The following is a 21,413-nucleotide window of genomic DNA, read 5'->3' on the forward strand; positions in this document are numbered from 1 at the left end:
CTCAGGGATGGAAGGCCAGAGGCCCCAGTTTGAATCCGCACCATGAGGAACTTTTATTGCTGTTCCCAGTTTCTGGGTTAAGGCAAGAAGAGTCCCGGAAGTAAACCACCAACCTGTGCCACTAGATGGAGTTAGTCCAGGTTTGCCTAACTTCCTGGGCTCCAGAGAAGAAGGTGGGGGCTAAGGTTAGCATGTTCTGCCTGTTGTTAGCAGAGCTGGCTCTGCTGAGAAGTCTGCAAAGGCGCCCCGCTCACTCTTCCACAGAGTTGCAAATACTGAGAAGGCTTCAAGCAAAGAAGTTCCTAAGGTGAGATGAGCAAACCTCTGCCAATGAATGAGTCAGAAGCCCTGCCCCCGCCCTGCTTCCAGACAGTCTGGACTCAGTCTCTGAAACGGATTTTGTGCTCGAACTTCACCTGGGTAGAAAAGGCGCCAGAATGTACATGTGCCTAAAACTGTCCAACCCCACATAACCCCTGCGTCAGAGTTATGGCGCCCAGAGGACAGCCAATGTATTTTGAGGTCATTGGTTTGTCCTTCAGCTCAGACATGATTTCGTTGTATTGAGGATATCCAAACTCTTTCCTACCAGGCATTCGAGATATACAGTCAGGTGTCAAATAGTTGCCCTACCTTACTGCAGGTCAGAGGTTGTGTCTCGTAAGTCTCACCACCTCGCCTCCCCCCCCCCCACACACCCCTCCCAGCCTCCGCTCATCCTCAGTGGGTGCTCTATTTTAATCAGACTAAAACTCCGAACTCTCCCACAGGAGTGAGAGCATGTGTTAGCTGTCTCTCTGTGTCCACCAAACGGTTCCACTTAACACGGTCCTCCAGGTCCAACCAACACTGGGTTTCGATGCCTCTCCCGACTCACAGGAGTTTCCCCGAATGTGCTGGCATCTGAAATTTCTGGGTGAGATGCGGGAGGTGAAAGAGACGGAAACAGCAGCATGAGTCACGGGCTGAAGCCCTGAGTAGATATATTTAGTCTGCTTTGAGCACTCTCGCTGGAAGGATGATTGTTCCATTCCGTGCTCCCCCTACACACCTCATGGCATGCTGAAGGGGTCACAACGGTCCCAAGTACCTTGGCTGGCATATGAGTGTGCATGTGCAACTGGGAGATCCTCTGCACCACAGTCACCAGGAAAACCATTCACACAGAAGTGAGGGATGCTGCCTCACTCTGAAGCTAGTGACTGTGAACTAGGACCAAAAACATTACTGTCTACTGGGTTTCCTAGCCCTCATACAGGGGAACTTCCCAAACTCCCAGGTTTGGAATCTTCCTTCTCCAACCCACAGGCCCAACGACGATGGTTCAAGGAACCACTTTGATTCTAGAAGATTTTAGCAGCTGTTCAAAATGGCGATGGTGTGTGCAGAGTACGGCAACAGGAGTTCTTGCATTTTCTGTAACCTGAACACACACACACACACACACACACACACACACACACACACACACACACACACACACGAATGACCTTGAGAAATGAGCAGTAAGAAGGGTTATAGACCTTGGCTACTTCATTTTCTTGTTTTAACTCCAGCTTTGGAGTTTTAAGTGTTATTGAAAAAGCATCTAGGTTCTTTTTTTTCTTTGTAAAGTTGCCAGCGAAGATGGTCTCCAAGGCTTCAGCACATATGAGCTGAAGACACGCTTTTAACTGCACGAAGTCAGCAGAGCCGTGAGATTCCCTGCTCACCTTTGATTTTAAGAGCCAGTGTTTGACACAGTTCCAATGTATGATAGCAACGCAAACGGTAGCGATCTGAAACAGCACTTGGGTCTGCTATGACTGAGATCTCAGGTACTGAGGAAAGGGCACGCTTGACCCGCGGGTCAAGATATGTTCCCGTCACACGCAATGCACGAGAGCAAGCACAAGCAAGCTGCAGGGTCTGGACACGAAAATGTCTTTAGCTGTACTCGATCGCCACCTAGTGTTCATTATGAAAAGCACATGCTCTACTATGCTCCTGACTTTAGATGGAAAGTCTTGGACCTTTTTCCTTCTGGGGAAAGCTATTAGAATTGACTAGTTCTCCTCAATCCTTGAACCGGGTTAACAAACATGGATGTGGGGGAGTGGAGGGGAAGGAAGGTACAGATTCCAAGCTGAGGGTTTGAAAAGTTTTCTGGTATGAGGGCTAGGAGATCCAGTAGAAAGTGGTATTTTTGGTCATAGTTCCCATAGCAGCTTGAAGTCTTTGTGTGATGTCTCTACTCCCTAATTATAAGAGTCTAATTTTTAAAGGTCGTTCTCTTTACTTGAGTGCACAGTGTCATGGGTGTCTTGATGGCCCACTGAGTGAGGTCACAGTAGGATGGTTCTTGAGTATGGGATGGGACTGGGAACTTGGAGAAGTCTCAAGAGGGCCTTAGGGGACTATTACAGTTCCCAACAGCAGCTTTGTGGGTCACAGGGGCCCCAGAGACCCAGGGTGGGGCATGCTTTGTTAGGGGATCTTACTCGATATACAAGAATGCATTGTCTTGCCCGGAAACCGGGAAAGGGAATAACACTCGAAATGTATATAAGAAATACTCAAGTTAATAAAAAAAAATGTAAAAAAAAAAAAAAGAATGCATTGTCTACAAACCTAGACTTTGTAAACACCCAACAAAATTTGACTCCATTGGGAAATTGAAGAGGCCACACCCTCCAGCCCTGCCCATTCCCCGTTCCAGAGAAGACCAAGAAGGTCTCAGGTGTAGTTTGAGATTGGTGGTGGTGTTTTTGACTCAGATGCCAAACATCTGCTCAACTGTGTTGGTAGCTGGCAGAAACCATCTAGGATGGGCCTTTGAAGGCCACAAACGCTCAGCAGAGTCCTGATATCTCCCAGGACAGTCTGGGATAAGAAAGTGCATCTGCTGAGCACTTGTCATTGTTAATCCAAAGTCCTTGTTAGTTTCTGTAAACGATTGTCACAGGTTTATGGGCTTAGAGAGCTTTTCTAAGGTCACAGTAATTATAAACGTTAGAGTTCAAAATGAACTTGGGGTAGCTTGCTTGTCTCTTTCTAGCAGGATCCCTCAGTCTCACTATGAAGTTGAGGAAGGACCTTGAACGCCTGCTCTTTCTGCTTCCACCTCCAAGTGCTTGCATTGTGGGTTCTCGGCACCACGTCACTTGCACAGCACTAGACACTCACCCCAAATTTTGTGTATGCTAGCCACGCACCCTGGCCCCTGAACTACACCCCCAGGATGTGTAGGTCTCCTTTAATGTCATGCTCACTGTTTTTCTTGCCAAACATGGCTTTATCTAGTGGGGCCCTGTAGACTACTCATTTTCTCTTCCCTGACTCTGTGTGTGTGTGTATGTGTGTGTGTGTGTGTGTGTGTTGTGTGAATGCTTATATGATGCACACGTTGTGTTTAAATGGGAGAAGCATAGAGCAGCAGGTCCTCTTCATCTTTTAAGTCCAGGGTAAGCAGGGACTGGAACACAGAGGTCAGCTTAGTCCTTCATGAGGTCACAGATCAAACGCTACCCCGGGGCAGGTAGTCTCTAAGGGTCCTTCCACCTCTTGAAGCAGGTTTGAAGCAGTTCTGCGGACATACGCCCTCTTTGCATGGGGGAGACTGCACAACTATTGACTGAACTGCACTGCAGTAGAATAGACATGTGGCCTCAGAAATATCTTACAGGAAAGGAAGAAGAAGATACCGCAGGGTCTCTGTCACACGTGGAAATTTTAAAAAAATGTCTATGGGAAGGTAGGGCAATGAGCACGGAAGCCTGAAAGGTCGCTGAAGAAATGTGGAGGCAGAGGGATATCTGGCTAGGGCACACACATGTGGAACCACACAGAGACTCTCTCTCATATACACAACTCACTTGCACTATTTAAAGAAAGAAGCATGGACTGAAGATACATTTCTGAACAAGATGCCCCCCAGAGCTTGCTTGCTGTGGACGATGCTCTGTGTGGATTCCTCCAGGACCAATGGGCAAGTCTTTGAACCCTTTGCTGTTTCCTCCTCCTTTCTTTCTTTCAGCCTCTAATCTAGACATTTCACACACTCTTAATTTCTTATCCTTAGGCCATTTCAAGAGTTTTTTTTCACAAAAGCATTTGGGATTTGTCATTATCAAATATGTGAGGTCTTGGGCAGCTAGACTTGCCTCAAAGCTCAGAGTTCCCTGTGAACTCGAGGTGCTGTTCGTGGTGAAACTGAAAGTTTGGACCCTCTGCAGCCTTCTCGGGTTGTGTAAGGAGACATTCTGCCTCTTCCTCTGGGCCGTTATGAGGCAAAATCAGAAAGGTACTAACCAGGGAGTGACTGACAGCATGTGGATTCTGCGGGCAGTTTGACAAGTGTGCTTACCACTCAGTCATGCAAGGTGAGACTTAGACTCAGCTAACTTCAAAGTGATGTGTGACCCCAAAAGCTGGCTTAAGTTCATTTCTCTGAAACGGGTAAAAAGTTTCAACACCTTTTATTTCCAGAAAATGTTGCTTCTAGACTTTCCTGAAGCCAGAATTGTTTTATAAAAAGTATCACAGAGTATTACATAGGATTAAAAAAAAATGGAGCATAGTATGCTTCCTAGTATCTCAATCTCTTTACAAAGCACAACATTCAGGACCATAAATATGTTAACTCTGTCACTCAGCAGATGACATCCGCATCTGACAGCTGGTTAGGCTTAACACATGTACAGACTCTTGTATACAGACGGAAAGTTAGCAAGGACTCAACTCGACCACATCAAGTTTTCTTGAAAAGTGTTTACTTTAAACACTTAAAGAAAAATATAACTTATCTACATGTTTGAATAGTCTAGAAGGAAAAACAAAGCCACCGTCAAGACCCTGTGGAGTTGAAGAGGACACGGAAACGTCTCAATGAGGTAATCCTTCCACTGTCTCTAAAAGTCCGACAGAAACTGAGTGAGCTCACGAGGACAGATTTTTCAAAAGCGGTTCTGAACTATGTCTTCTAGAAAACCACAGCTTGGGGATCATTTTAGGAATATTCGCACAGCACAATGTTTATGAAGTTAGCCTCCATTCTGGTGCACTCAAACTTTACAGCATTTGTGATTTTAGTTTATTAAAATCGTCTTATAGAAAGATAAGACTACACATATTTTTCCAATGCTTACGCTCACTGGTGAAACCAAGAAAAAAAGAGGAAGATTGAAATAAAGCAGTGTGCATCCTGTTTCTTCTTTCAAGAGGGCAAGCATTAGCAGGGCGAGCATCTATTTAGTAAGCACAGAGAGAGCAGCTCAATCTTGTTTTAGTTATTGCTTGCTCCCTCAGGGTTTATTTTTTACCACCAAAATTGTGAGTCATGCCTTTCTGCTAATCAACTTTAGCACGTCGAGGTAAAAACACATGCAATGCTTTGTGGGAAAAGCGTACGATAAGCAGTATGTTACCTATACTGTGTGTCCTTGCTGGGCGTCTATTCCTTTGCCCTGCCTAGGACAAAGTGTGCAACTCTGATAAGCCTGTTTAAAAGAAAAATACTAACACTACCAACCAAGCAGACACAGTATCCAAACTCAAAGTGCAAAATCACTGAACCAAAGGTGATGATGTTGAAGAATTACAGTGGTTAGAAACAAATTCCAACTCCGTTAGGCAGGCGGGGAAGATGTGCTCACAGACTCATCTGGGCATCAAGTTTTTAAAACTTACAAAGGCACAATTCTAGCCATTTTGACTGGATAGACTTTATATACTCATGTCCCTACAATATTCAAAAGATAATACTGTCTTAGTACCAAAAACAAAGCATCAACACAGAAAATTCGCACCCCCCCCCTTCTCGGTAAAACGGTGAATTACAATGAGTCTGTGTGTGAGCATCACCCGCACGTGCGCACATGAGCGTCTACGGTGCAAGCGTACCCGGGGGAGCTCAGAAGGTTGGGAGTCATGATTGCCACCACGAGTTAGTTTACTAATCAAAACATGGAAAGAAACATTGTTAGGCAACATGTAATCTAAGCAGAAGTGACTGGAGAGGAGGCGCTGCCTTCGAGACTTGGTGCCCACTCCTTTGTGCCATCCCCTCCATCTTGGCCAACATTCCTTCCACGTGGCTGGAGTGAACAGGCTGCTCCAAGTGGGACACATCGAACACCCGATGAACGGGAGTTCTGTCAGAGTGGACGAGAGGATGCAATTGATCTTCAAAAGCATGGTCCTCTGGCCCCGCATCGTGGGGACGCTTTTGTTGGTGCCGACCGATGGGCAACAGCTCTGTCATACCGTTGCCACTGACGTCACCTTCGGGGAGAAGCACCTCCCCCCGTCCTGGCTGCTCCTCAGTTTTTCTCCAGTGTTCAGAATTCAAACGATTCACTTCTGGAATGTCGTTATTCCATTCAAGTTTTCTCTCTGGACTCAACGTTGGTCTGTTCGGATGCAGGGTTTGGAGGTTGGCTGGCAAGGTCAAAGGAGGCGTTTCCCCAACCACATGACTTGGGTCTTCACCTGACTCTGCAGAAGCCATCTCTGCCGGCACCAAGAGCTCAGCAGAGGTGACTGGGAGGCCACCGCTTGGTGCAGTTGGAGTCCCATTTACTTGGTTTGGATCAGGGTGACTGTTCAGCAGTGCAAAGGCTCTGTGGACATCCCTCAGGTAATTGGTCCAGGCCTCCGGCCTCAGTCTAGGGTTAGATCTGTCCTCTTTGATGTCGTTTGCACCGGATAACTCCTCCAGGCCTTGCCAGTTGGTGTCTGAAGCGACACTGGACCAACTAACCTTCCCATCCATCCCATAACTGTCCTCTGTGAGAAGAGAAACCAAGGGACCTCGTTAGTGCAACAAAACATTTTTGACTTAGCCAGACAAGCACTGTAACTATTATATAGGTTAATCTGAACTGTAGAAATGGAAAGTAATCTCCCCCAGGAGCTGACTGTTCAAGAGTGACCTTTGCATACGAAGGTGACAGGAGGACAATAAAAACCAGAGACAGGGGAGACTGGGGATGGAGGTCAGTTGGGGAAGTGGTGCACGGCATGTACAAAAGCCTGGGTTTGATGCCTCGCACATGTAAAGCCAGTGACACTCCTGTAATCACGATACTCAGGGGGTCGAGGCAGGGGAATGAGAAACTCAAGACCGCCTTTGGCTCCGCTGGTGTGGAGATGGGAGTGGTACTGCTCTGCCCACTGCAGGGACAGTTTGCTTACCGGGCTTGCTTAGTGCTCAGTGTGATAACAGTCACAAGACAGAGCCATTTATACCAGGCAATGCACAGACTGCAAGATGTTCTAATTTAATTGGAAAATTCTCAGTGCAGTGTCTTTATTTTGCATTTCTCGGCACGCAGTTCAAAAACAAATCTTAAGCTTTGCAAGTGAGCTGCTCAGAAACCTTTCTTCATGGGCACAGTTCAAAAACAAATCTTAAGCTTTGCAAGTGAGCTGCTCAGAAACCTTTCTTCATGGGCACGGTCCTGCGTGGGCACAACTTCCAGGAAGCGTCTATGTGAGCAGGTTTTACATGCACAGAGCACACCAGCTTCCTTTCTGACAGTACAACACTGGGCTCAGAGGAGATTTAGAAAAGGGGACCCTAGATTAGTGAGATGAATTCCTCATAAAGGAAATCAGTAAGACCAATACAAAAATCCACACCTTTGATGAAACTGTAAGAGAGGGATCTGTAGTTTTCAGGTCACCTGGAAGCTAGAAAAAAAAAAAAGACTATAGATTCCGGACCCCGGCAGAGTTGTGAACCACGCTTTGGTACAAGCCTTGGGGAAAATGTAGGGAAGAGATGTGGAGACAAAGCTAAGGCCGACTTGAAGTGGCCTGGGAGAAAATGTCACCCCGTGCACGAGACACTGTCCAGAATCCTGGTGAGTCATGGCCCTGACAGCACGGGAGGGTACTGCAAGGGATTCAGGCTGGCAGTCGCTGGAAAGATGCTCTAGGGAGAAAGGAAACAAGGAAAGGAGGACACTTCCAGGAAGTGGGTGGGAGAGGAAGAGGGAAGTAAAGGGAAGGCATTTCAGGTCCATGGGAGGACCCAGGACTTCCAACTCTAGCCCTTAGTAATTCAATGGTAAGATTACATTATATTGGGCTATACTCACAGGAAACACACCCCCCAGCCCAGAAATCTTTGTAAAATCCCCAAATTAGTGAAACAAAAGCAAACTAGAACCTACACAAAATTACTGAAAGAAAATACGAAACAAGAATTTTAAAAAAGTATTCTCATGAAAAATGTCCCTGCCAAAAATCTTGACCCATTAACTGGCAAAACCCACAGTGTGGCCATGCTCGGTAGGGGTGTGAAACCATTTGCAGTAAGAAAATCAAGTTGGTAGCAAGAGTCCTACAGCCAGTCCAGCTCTTCTTCAGGTCCCCAAGGCTGTAGGAAAACAGTTTGAAACCAGGAGAAAACAAGGCAACTATTTGAAGGAATGAACCCCTTGCCAGGCATCAGAGATGGGGAGGGGAACAATTCTCTTCGTACAGAAGTCAGCACAGAAGATGCAAGGTGAAGTTCATGGACAGGTAACAGAAGAAGCCCTTCACCCCAGACAGCTCAGATGTCAGAAACAAGGATACTACTTGGACCTTTAGGTGTGCCTCTTGAGGCACGAGCTATGTGCATGACATGAGTGGACAAGGCCAGGGTTAGACCACTGGAGATGGCCCAAATCTAAAGTTACAACTCTTCAGTCATGTAAGAGCTGTCCTGTAGGACAACCAGAGAGGTAAGAGTCCAGATGGTCATGGGGAAGATGTCCCCAGGGCAAGAAGGCTTTGTACACAGCTAGCAGGTGGACCACACAGGGATCAAGGTGTCTCATGGGTCTGGACAGAAGCAGAGCCCTCCGGACTGAGCTTCTAGCCCTACAGGTACACGAAATGTTCAAAATATCAAAGGTTTGAAACAGAAAACACCATGCTATTGAGTTACAGAATTGAAACCAGGGAAACTTTCTGCTTCTGGGGACAAGCAGTGATTTCTTTTTTGTTTGTTTGTTTTATTTCAAGAACAAAACAAAATCCCGTTTTTCAAGACAGGGTTTCTCTGTGCAGCCCTGGCTGTCCTGAAACTGGTTCTCTGTAGTCCAGGCAGCCTCCAACTCAAAGAGATCCACCTGCCTCTGCTTCCCGAGAGCTGGGATTAAAGGCTTGCGTCATACCATCCAGCGGCCATTTCACCTTTTAAATGGATACATTGTATTAAATGGACACAGTCCACTGCATCGCACATTCAGAGTCCTGGTTCCACAGGGAATTGGCTTGAGAAGTTCATGTCGCTGCTGTATGAGGCAGTGGGAGAAGGCAATGACCTGAGAAACTGGTCACAGTGTCACCTCCAGCAAGGGAGGCTAAAAGAGGGTCCCCACTGGGCGGCTTTCAAGCTGTATAAAGAAGACTGAGCAGGGAAAGATGCTGGGGCAACTGTGCGATTCCTCAGGTCACCTCAGGCTTCTCTTCATCCAGCCCTTTACACGCAAATGCTTAACAACTGCTCTGGAAGCAACTGAAGCTGATCCAGCGGGCATAGAAAGCTGAAACAGAGCCATTTCTGCCAAAGACGTTACTGAAAACCACTCAGTAAGAAAGTATCTGGCCCATGTGGTTTCTCCGGAAGATGTTGCCCACCTATAGCTGTGAGCTCTGCAAATTGTTCTAGGAAACCACAAGGAAGAGAAAACATTTGATGAAGCAAGTATAACTCAGAGTACAGTAAGGCAGAACAGTGTCTCCCCTCACCCTCAGAAATGTCCACATCCAAGTCCACAGAAGCTCTGGGATTGCCTCTTTAGGAAGCAAAAGGAGTCTTACAAGTGTGGCCAAGTCATGTGTCTCGACAGCGCAATGACCAGGTAAAGCCAAGATAACCACTGGGGTCCTTTGGGAAGGAGATGGAGGTAGGGTAGTAAGAGCAGGAGATAGGACTCTGGAGTGCACAGGAGAGGAGGCAGAAAGAATAGATGATTATGTTACTGGCTTCCAAGATGAGGCAGTGGATAAGGAACAAATGAAGCCACTTAAACCAGAGAGGACAAAGAAAAAGAGGTCTCTGAAGCCCTGAATAAATGCAAGCCTATGGACACGCTGGTCTGAGGCCAGGAAGAGTCATGTTAGACGTCTTGTCTCTAGAAACTCAAGAGAATAAGTGCATGCTAGAGATACGTCAGTAAGTTGCTACGGCAACCCTAAGAGCCTAAAACCATGTTTGAAGAGTCGTGCTAGCACCAACAGAAGGAAGCCGATAGGCAGCCATTGCTGGTAAATGTGAGCCCCTTATAACTACTATAAAGAGCTCCATGCTATGTTAGAAAAGCATGAAGGCAGCCCAAAGGAATTTAGTCTGGGAATCAAAGGTTTGTCTTGTTGGATTTGGTCTGTGTATTGAAATGCTAAATTCTGTTTCAAGGTCTAGTTGTCCTGAGACAAACGAATTCCTTCATATGCCAGCTTTTTAAAAAACCTATTGGTTATATGACTGAATTTAAAAACTATTGGTTAAATAAAAATGGCTACGGCCAATTACTGGTGGGATTAAGGTAGGCAGGTTCTCAGTTACCCCGCTGTCTGTAGAGAGTAGGGATGACAAGGAAGGGAAAAAGGAGGAGAGGAGGAGGAGCTTAGAGAAGATGTGAACCAGCGGCACGCACCCAAGTGAAATACTCTCCCAGGACGCCAGACTGCTGGAACAGAAACAACCCAGGAGGAGTCAGACAGCAAGTTTTGGGGGTACACAGCTGGAGAAGTAGCCAGCTCAGCAGTTAGAAAAACAGATTGGGGTCCCCCTAGTGATTGCTAAAGGCACATAAATAAACCACAGTCCGAGTGTCATTGTTCTGTAAGCCAGATGGGGATAAGTTTAAATAAATTTTTCTCCATTATCTATTTTTTTAAAGCAGATCTATTAATGTAACTTACTCGTATATCTACAGAGAACAACTGTCCGAGTATCTCATAGATGGAGTTTGACAATTTCAATTCTCACGAATGGCAACAGTACTAACAAAGTAGCCGCTGACTGTTCCTTAGCATAAAGATGGTTTATACAACTTGGTTTCAAAGTGTATCTCCCAATGGGGCGCCCTAAAAGAGCCTTGTTAGGATCAAGGACAAAGTGAAATCACACTGAAGAATTAATCCCCTTGGGAGGCACCTTTTCACAGGTAAAAGAATGGACCTGATGCCCAGACAGCTCTGTAGCTATTGTGAACATTTCAAGTCCAGATCTGTGGCTTCTTTCCAGACCTCTCAAAAACAAAACAAACAAACGAACCCAAACAAAAAACCCTGGTACCCAGATATGGCTGCTTCTGAATGTTGGGTGTCAAAAATATAAGACGACACTGGACATATTTTAGGGCATCCAGCAGCGAGGTATTCAGGAACAATGGGAAACTTTCCAGAAAAACAACAGAGAGATCTTAAAGAGACACTAGTGACCGATCCACGGCCACTTCATTAGTAACAGCAAAAGAATATCTAGAGGAAAAAGGAGAAGCTTTGCTCTGTCCTCACACAAATGGCTATGTAGGTGAGGAGGGCAAGGAGTTCTTCATGGTAGAACATGACTTGAGAAACACAGGAGAAATGATGGAGCTGGGGAACCTCCATGTGCAGCCATCACGTTAGTAATGAATAACTAAAGGCTGGCGTGGGACTCAGGGATGGCGTACTCACTCCAACACCAGACAAGCACAATGAGCAATCAGGCAAAAACTCACAACTGCCAGCAAAACCTAGGAGGCTACCTGCATTACTGATGCTGTATAGTGGGCTAGCCTGGCAAACAACACATTAGCCAAAAAGCAAGGTTCCAGAGACGATAGCCCTAGGCACAGACAGCATGTTTTTATAATAGACCTGTTCCAAATAGACAACTCTCGTCTTGTTGTGAGAACTCAGGACTAGCCGAGAGGCATTTCAAGTCGAGAAGCATTTTATTAATCAACTGGCTGGTGGCCTATAGAATGTCATGACCAACAATGGAAAGTTGAGAAACTGTTCTGGTAGAGATGACATTGAAGAAAGGTGACAATTTATATGATGTATGATTCTGGATTGAATCCTGGGCCAGAAACAAAATGCTATAAGCATGACCTTATTAGAAGAGTTGGCAACATGTGGCTGCCGAATGTGGATTAGAAAGACACTGACTGATATTGATGGCCTGATGTTAGGTAGTTTACAACAGTTATGTGCAAAAGTGTTCTTGGGAAGTACATAGTAAAACATTTCTACACAGAGGGATTCGATGACTGAAAATGACTCAGAAATGAAGGAGAAGCTGTGTTTGTATGAGAAAGAGGAAATGAGAGACAAGAAGCAAACAGGGTGAAAGGTCTTGGAGCTACTCCAATAGCCTTTCTGCAAATGCTAAATCATATGAAGACAGAACATTAAAAATTACTAGACATTAGGGTGGCGGGTGATGTATCCTGGTTGATGGAGTGTGTGCCTAGCAGACATAGACGCCCAGGTTCAATCTCTAGTATCATATAAACAGGGTATGGTGGCGTATGCCCAGAATCTTAGCACTTAGAAGAAATAGGAGGATCGTAAATGCAAGGTAGTCCTCTGGGCACTGATTAATGAGTTCAAGGCCAGTGTGGATGCTCATCACCTGTGTCCTGGTCTGGCCTCTGACACTTCTCAGCACACAGAACCAGACTTCTCTATTGGACCATCTATTTAGAGAGCAAACATGTGGCTGGCTTTGTTCTGAAAAGCAAATCTTTAGAATAAATGTAAAGGATTTAAGTTACAGATAAGTCTCACCCCACCTTGGAAACAAGGAGGTCATAAAACCACTAGGAGAATTTCCACAATACAGCTTTTCCAGACGATATTTGTAAAATATTTTAGCTTATGTTTAAGATTGAATACCACACACTGTTCCCTCTCACAGGTTGCTTCATTCACACAAGTTGCTTTACATCCTGCATTCTGTTTACTAACAAATGCTCTCAGTCTGTGGAGTTTGTCACACAGCAAACGTGCACACACCCAGCCAGCGTGCACACAGCCTAGACTAGAACTGTAGGCAGCTTGGTATTACCATGGAGATGAATAGCTATGCCACCCACAACCATCCCACTAGCTATTGCTCTGCAGGAAGAGGAATCAGGCCCACTGTGGACAGAGAACAGAGGCCAAGGGTGGCTCTTACTGTAGTCTGTGGCCTAGAGGATTCAGTGAAGAGAACCAGGCAGCCGACCTGCACTATAAAGCCTCCATGAACTTCTCAGCAGCCCCGTAGTCACTGGCCTCTTGGCCACGTGGCCAAGTCCTCTGCGTGAACATCACAGCATGGCAGCGGAAGTGATGTTCATGCACGAAGGGAAAAAGAAACGTCCTGCCAGAGCTACCGATCCTTACCTCACACCGCGTCACAGTCAGAGCTTATGCTTTTGACGAGAATATTGACATCGAAAGGCACCCTGATCACACCTCTCAGCTCCTCCACCAACCTCCGGGGCCAGCATGTCCCACACTTCCCTTTAGAAGCAGCCCTTTGCTTCAGAGATGCTAAATGGTATCAGAAAAGGTGGCAGAGAGAAAGAAAACAAAGCCGGGATACTGGGGCCTTTTTACCGCCATTCCTCAATCCTCCATCTGCCCCTACACCTTGCCATATTCCTGTTTTCATTGTTTTGCTTCTCTGAGAAGGTATCAGTGTGGATAGTGCCAAGTAATTCAACTGCTTTGGTAGGAAGTGGCAACTTAAATGAGATCAGAGTTTGGACACACCAAAGCATCACTGATGGTGAAGATAGTACACACACACACACACACACACACACACACACACACACACACACACACACACACACGACACATTCCAGGTCAATTCCCTGAAGCAGAGGCTCAGGGTAGGAAAACAGCACTGGGTGACATTCTGACATTTCTGGACAATCAGTGGGCAACTTACTAGGTATATGGTCTCCTCCATGTGGGAGAGAAGGATGAGGGTTAAAGGGGTAAAGATCTCAAGATGAGGGCTATGTATGAGATTTCATGTGTCTGGACTTGTTCTGGTGATTTCTGGAAACTTCCGATCTGACCCAGAACACCCTGTGCCTAACCCCTGGCACCCTCTCTCAGTCCCCCTCATTCCTCAGAGTTCTCCCTATGACCATTGCTTTTGCCAACAAAGTTGATTAATGACTGTTCACAAGGAAATTCTTTGTTCTCCTCTGACTTCGACTTCAGAGTGGTCTCAAATTTCCCTCTGTCCCTTGTAAAAGTATTAGCAATATTCTTAAATGGAAAAAATATTTCCCACTTAGTCCTATGTAGCCTCTCTGCCCAACAGAACGAAGGGAAATCCCTGGATGTCCCCGAGGCCACCTCCCCTTTCTGGTCATGGCATTCCTTGCTTCAAAGCATCATTTGACAGACAAGCAAACAGGCATGGCATGCACAAGAGAGAGTCCATGCTCAGAGAGGCATCTTGTGGGGGGCAGATGCATTTACTGACAGCAGAATGATGGGCCATGAACCAGGGACTCGGTGGGAAGAAGGACATTGTTAGAACACACATGCACCATGACCTATGCTCTGTGCAAGCTAGTAAGAAACAAACTAGCTGAAATGATGGATCATGCAATTATGGGAAAAAAGCTGCTGAAAATTAAAACAAAACCAAAAACGTGTGAATACCTGTGTGGGTCATAGTTTCCTCCTTCTTTAGTTCCTGACATAAGGAAATACAAGAGGAATTGGTTAGCTTTAGAACTAATAGAACTTTCAGTATGCAGTTTCCTCGAATACAATAAATCCTAGAAAGAAACAGGCTGTGTTAAATACAGGCAGCATTGAAATCCATCGGAGATAGTCTTATTTATTATTTTCAGAAAGACTGAGTTCTGAGAATAAAAAGGTTTAAGGCAAAAAAAAATGTAAAAAAGAAAAAAAATTGGATTACGAAGAGAAAGCGGAGAGACAAGTGTTCATGTAATTCTGAGTAAATTTTAAATTTGAGGGGAGAGGGGTGCTTGAAAAACCAGGCCAACAATGATCTCCTGTAGGAACAGTCAGTAGGAAGGCCTGACCGGGACTGTCACTTGCCCATTGAGGATCCTGTCAGGTTCTCACAGTGGAGCTCTTAAGGAGCCACTCTTTCTGGGAGTGAAAGCAGCGTGTAATATTTGGCATAGATCCCAGGTCTACACAAGGTGGCTTTCCCCCCATTCATCTCTGGTTTTCTTTCTTTGATTTCTGGGAAAGGTCAATATAAAAGTACGATATTTCCAAAGCTTTAGACCGAACAAAGTAAGCGGCCAAAATACCTACTTTGCAGGCTGATTTTCCTGAGGTGTTAGTTAATGGGGAATTGAGGTGTGATCCTCGTGGGATTCTCATTGCTTGATCTGGGATCCCACAGACGTGGGAATGACCAGTGAGCAGGTTGATCCTTTTGGGAGAAGAACCTCGTTTCTCCCTTCAAGTCTGTGACAGCCCCCTCCCGCGTCAATTGAGATGTTTCAACACTTGGTCTCCATTTGGAGAAGCAATCTGGGGAGGTACGGAAGCTTTGGGGGTGTCGCTGGGGGTGTTCTGAGCATTTACAGTCTCACCTCACATGCTGTTCTCTGATTTTTGCGTGCGGTTCAGTTTCCTGCTTCATCCACCTTGCCTACCACTCACTACTACGTTTCCCTACAATGATGGACTCTTACCCACTTGGAACTGTGAATGGAAACGAACTTTTCCATGAGTGGCTTTTGGTCATGGTGTTTTATCACAGCAACAAAAAAAGTAACCAGCAAAAAGTGCCATAACCAAAAGGCTGTTGGTTTGATCTCTAGGGATGCTGTACACAAGGCTCTACACCAGAATCCTCAGAGCACGGGATGCTGTACACAAGGCTCTACACCAGGATCCTCAGAGCACGGGATGCTGTACACAAGGCTCTACACCAGGATCCTCAGAGCACGGAATGCTGTACACAAGGCTCTACACCAGGATCCTCAGAGGACGGGATGCTGTACACAAGGCTCTACACCAGGATCCTCAGAGCACAGGATGCTGTACACAAGGCTCTACACCAGGATCCTCAGAGCACAGGATGCTGTACACAAGGCTCTACACCAGGATCCTCAGAGCACAGGATGAGACACTGGCTCTACACCAGGATCCTCAGAGCACGGGATGAGACATGGCTGCATTAATGTGGTTTTCATCTGGGATGGGAAAAAATGGTTCACCGGTTAAGAGTGCATAGTGCTCTCCCAGGGGACAAGCATTTGGCTTGTTGCACCACATCAGGTGGCTTGCAGTTGCCTGTAACTCTGGCTCTAGGGGATGATAACCCAGGCCTCTTCTGGTCTGGCACTCATGTGCACAAACCCAAATACAGACTCAGACCTGTGCACATAATCAAAACCAGAGTGGGACGGGGAGGGCAGGTTCTTGCATGTATGCCAGGTCTTGGGACTCACACCCATAGTCTTTGAGAGATTGGCCATACACAGTAAGATGGAGGTCAGCCTCAGCTATGCACAGTAAGAATTGTCACTAACAATATGGGGCTCCTGGAAATGGTTTTCCAATGCCAGTGACTTCGGTTTGTCATCCTGTAGGGATGTCAGGGCCATCTGCAGTTCTTTTCCTTTCTCCCTTTTGCGGTGAGCTGACATTTACATTTTTATAGCAATGATACAGACTATGACTCTTTTCCTTAGCCAGGCACAGGCTGGATGGGCAGTTCAAAGAGCCACATCTGTATAAGCTCAAGGAGAAAGGCATCAGGCACACACAGCAGGACAGGGCCAGACATCTTCCCAGAGCCAATTCAGACTCTAATTTAATGAGCTTCCTAAATACTTTCTATTTTCAAATTGGAAACAGCGGCAAAAAAGGTAGCCATCCCAGGTATGGGGCTGATGAGGGTGGGGCGGTACGAATGACAGGCTGGAGCAGGACACTGTATGTCTACCACGTGACTGTAACAAGAAGAGCTTCTGCTGTCCCCACTGTTCAGGGCAATGGTAAGGACTCTCGAAAGCCTCAGCCTCACCTTTCCACAGATGCTTCTGTCAAAATAAAGACTTTCTGATAGAACAGACAGACACATGCAAGACATTGGAGGGACGCACTTACTCAGTCTTTCAGTAATTTCAGTTCCTCGGAACGGTACCCAGAGGGAGAGACTTAGAGATCAAATTACATTTGGAACTGTTTGCAGAGTTTCTCATAACATACAGTCCAAGTAGCCTAAACAATATGCTTATACCCTGAAATGCTTCAAATGGAGAAATACTGATAATACAAAACGATACTCTAAATGGAAGGGATTTTTCTTCTTACCAACGTCAAGGCTCTTGGGTCTTGGGTTGCACTGTTTATACCCTTGGCAGCTTCGGAGCTCCATCAGCTGTATGTGTAGCTGATTCAAGATGCCCCGTTCTACCGTGTGCACCGTGTTTGTAAGCTGTAGACGAAGAGGACAGGACAGAGGACTTCAGCTCGTGTCTGCTTATCTCATTCCCAGCCACCCTCATGGAATGAAACATATTGTCTTACCTGGTAAGGATCTGTGTTCATGTCAAAATACTCCAGAAAGCCAGTAGCAAACTCACAGAAGAGAAAATTGTGCGTCTCATTGACCGTACGCAAACACCAGTAGGTATTGTTGTTAGAACTCGTGCATGCACAGAAAGATCCCACTGTTGGAGAAGAGCAAAAAAAAAAGAAAGCACAAAGGGGAGAGTGAAAGGCTTCACAGGCTGGCTATGCCAATATTTCTCTACAAGCTTCTGGTTTCTGTCTTCTAAGTACTGGGGTTGTCTGTCAAAAACAACTACAGCCTTTCCTTCACGCAACCTGCCTGTGAAATCTGAAACCTCACTCAGGCTGAAACATGGTCAAGTCTCAGGCTGCTGACTAAGTGACCCTCCATAACTCTCAAAGGCAGTGGCCTCTAAAATGGGACAAGTGGCTAGAGTATTGGGGGAAGAGTACAAGATGGTTGTTTCATAAAGCAACAGAAGGAATGCCTTTGCCCTGACTCAGGGTCACAGCACATATGGAGGGACAGACAGCCTTAGATGGGGTGGAGCCATCTTGATGGACTTGGAGATAATGTCATTTGTAATTACAGAAGACTGCACTGCTCTTGTGTGTACAGAAGCACGCGTGTGAGCGTGTGTGTGTAGTCATGATCTTCTCTGCCCTCACTGCAGTTCCCGAATAACAACTCTGAGACTTAGCATTTATTAGTAGTGCCTGGGCTGTGAGCTTGGGCTTGTTCCCTGATTAGCTCATAACTGATACAGCCCATTTATCCTATTCCCTGTGTGGCCTGTGACTGGTTACCTCCACTCAGTTTCGTCTGTCCTCTCAGAGTCAGGGTGACAAGCCTTCCCACCTGACTACCTCCCAGCATTCCTTTCTCTGGCTACACGTTTCACCCTCTAATCCTGCCTCAGCTTACCAGATATCAGCTTTTTATGGACAAATGCTGCTTCCATATATGACTCAAGAGATTCTACATATGTATTCTCGTGTGTGTGTGTGTGTGTGTGTGTGAGTGTGTGTGTGTGAGTGTGTGTGTGTGTGTGAGTGTGTGTGTGAGTGTGTGTGTGTGAGTGTGTGTGTGTGAGTGTGTGTGTGAGTGTGTGTGTGTGTGAGTGTGTGTGTGAGTGTGTGAGTGTGTGTGTGTGAGTGTGTGTGTGTGAGTGTGTGTGTGTGTGAGTGTGTGTGTGTCTGTGTGTGTGTGTGAGTGTGTGTGTGTGAGTGTGTGTGTGTGTGTGTCTGTGTGTGTGTGTGAGTGTGTGTGTGTGTGTGAGTGTGTGTGTGTGTGTCTGTGTGTGTGTGTGTGAGTGTGTGTGTGTGTGAGTGTGTGTGTGTGTGTGTGTGTGTGTCTGTGTGTGTGTGTGTGTGTGTGTGTGTGTAGGTACACATGTGTATACATGGAGAGGACTGAGGACAACTTTCGGTGTCATTTCAGGTTTTTGAAACAGGATCTCTCTTTGGTCTGGAACTCCCTAAAGCAGTCTACACTGGTGGGCCACAAGCCCCAGGGAGCTGCCTGTTTCCCTCTCGCCAGCAGTGAGATTGCAACCATGTTTCCTGGCCTAGCATTTTATGAGTCCTGGGCATGATTTCAGGTCTTCATATCTACATGGCAAACACTTAACTTCTTAAATTTCCCCAAGACCTCTCGCTACAGTATTCTAATATGCAACGAGATTTGACTGTCAACATCTTTTGCACATAGGCTCCCTAGGTAGCTTGTAGAAAGTTACATCAAAGAAAGATACATCAAAATTTAAAACAAGCCATTTGTTCTTTTTGTAAAAGTGTGTGTGTGTAGGGGGTTAATGATGTGCTTTTTAGCAAATATTTCTTAAAACATTTAGGGTACGTGTACAGTAAATGGGATGGACTTCTGATGTAAGATGTTTGCATATCTCACCTCATTTAGATCTCTGGGGACTGTTAGACACCTTACTGCACCCATGTCCACATGTAGACAGATGGGAAACCTAAGGGCCAGCGTCAAGTAGATGATAACTGGTGGCAAGGGAATCTGGCTGGAAGCGAGGTTAACGTCAAGATGGACTACTGCCCTTTGCCATATTAGACACACGAGATCTGGTCCCCAAGCTAAAAGGGGATCAACGGATCTTTCCAACAGAGAAGAGGATCACAGTTTCAAATAGTTTAACAGACCAGATCTTTACCCACCACCGAGGGCTGCAACTTCCCGTGCCGACCCCCTCAACAGGGCTTACTGGTTTCAGCTGGTGAATCTGCACTCTGAGCTTTCGGCTGCCCAGCATAGGGGCTTGGACCATGGAGCCTAGGCTAGCCTCAGATCCCCCTGAGTGCCAGAAGAGTCTGGACAGTGATGCGTCAGCTACGAAAGCACACAGACAGTGGTCATGCTGATCCAAAGTCCCCTGTGTTCTGGGTTCTGCATGTACACCTCTCCTCCAGTCCAGAAACATTTTTACAAAAGGCTATCTGGGAAATGGGGAATACTGTCGTTTGTTTGATTTTTTTTTTTGTGCATAGAAAGCGCTCTCAGTATGTCATTCATAATTTATATTCTTTCTATGTGAACATTAGTTCATGTCTACCTATTGAAATCCAGGCAGCTGAACACTTTTAACTTATGTAGAAATTTACCAAATCAACAATCTAAGTGGGTTTTGAGCTTGCTTCATAAACCATTTGAGTATAATAACTTCTTTTGGCTCTGCACAAATAATTGATAAATCTCAAGGGTGTTAGAAATTTGACGGTTAATTTCAATAAATGACCGTTTAGTTAATGAAGGTATTAAACACTGAAGATCGTCACTGCCTCAGCATGCTTACGATGCAGCCGGTCCATCCGCAGCTGACCGAGTCTACCTTCCTTACATAACTATGACACCCTGTGTCCTTTGGTGCCTGGTATGACAGGCTGTGGGACTGAGACTTATAAAAAGGAACCACATTTTTTTTTGTGACCTCCAAAGGTTAAAATGAAAACTACCCTTAAGATGGCTTTGATATTATGAGTTAAGTTTTTTATAATACACAGATCAAGTTAGTGTAATAATGTAAGAAGAGCCTAATTAAATATGGTCAATGTGTTCATTTGTGTAACTTGTGGGCACATGATAAAAAAAGGACAGAAGTTTGGATCTCAGCACCCATGTAAAAAAGTGGGCGTCTCTTGAATGGTCTAACTGCAGTCCCACGTACCCAGCACCCTATTCTGTCCCCATACATATGTACATTTAGACAGACAGACCCATAGAGCAACAGAAACATGCAGACACACACACACACGCACATATAAATATAATTTAAATTTTTTAACTGAGAAGGAGGAAACGGCAGAACAGGACCGAGCATACTGTGTGGGTCTTTCCTATCTGTGCTAGTGTGTTGCTTTTTAAGAGGAAACAAGATGTCATTAGGAGGTCACTCTGACTCTGAAGGATGGTTTGCAGAGATGAGGAGAGGATGTGGGAGACCACACAGGAGGTTTGGCAGTGGCTGGGGCGTTGGCTTAGGCAGGCCTATGGCAGCTGACCTCCTAAAATAGACAGGCTGTAAGTCATCCTGCCCTGTTCTCAGGGGCTTCCCAGTCCCCCGTGCATCACAGGGCTTCCTTCCTCGTGACATCGCCACCAACTTCATTCCCACCTCTGACCCCTGCTCACGGGCTCACGCTGCTGCAACGCTGATCGCTTCCATTTGGACGATGTTCCTATGACTGTAGTTCTCAGCTTAACTGTCACCCTTTCAGAGAGACCCATTGCTGCAGTCGGGATGAGTGTCCCTCAAGGCCCCGCAGCAGTGTTATTGGGAAGCATCAAACCTTTCTGAGCGTGACCTAGAGGAGGGCTTATGTCCCTGGTGCGTAAGCTCTATGAGGATTGTAGGGCTCTGCCTTCCTTTCGTCTCTCTGCTTCCGAGGCACCGTGAAGTGGA

The 21,413-nt window shown here is 46.0% G+C and overlaps 1 protein-coding gene across 8 annotated transcripts in view; it reads right to left on the reverse strand.

Moving 5' to 3' along the window:
- Positions 1-4,438: 4,438 nt before the first annotated feature.
- The window catches only part of Sulf1 (sulfatase 1), a 162,076-nt gene continuing 145,101 nt past the window's right edge, over positions 4,439-21,413 (reverse strand). For 4 of the 8 annotated variants that reach the window (XM_087660223.1, XM_087660221.1, XM_087660222.1 and 1 more), the window contains 3 exons: positions 17,506-17,648; positions 17,290-17,413; positions 4,441-6,765 (listed from right to left, as the gene is read on the reverse strand). In XM_087660223.1, the coding sequence (XP_087516349.1) occupies positions 5,960-6,765; positions 17,290-17,413; positions 17,506-17,648 (1,073 nt within the window). In that variant the 3' untranslated portion in view covers positions 4,441-5,959. 8 annotated transcript variants of the gene reach the window in all.

Source organism: Rattus norvegicus, chromosome 5 (genome assembly GCF_021556685.1).
Source record: "Rattus norvegicus strain SHRSP/BbbUtx chromosome 5, alternate assembly SHRSP_T2T, whole genome shotgun sequence".
Taxonomy (NCBI): Eukaryota; Metazoa; Chordata; class Mammalia; order Rodentia; family Muridae; genus Rattus; species Rattus norvegicus.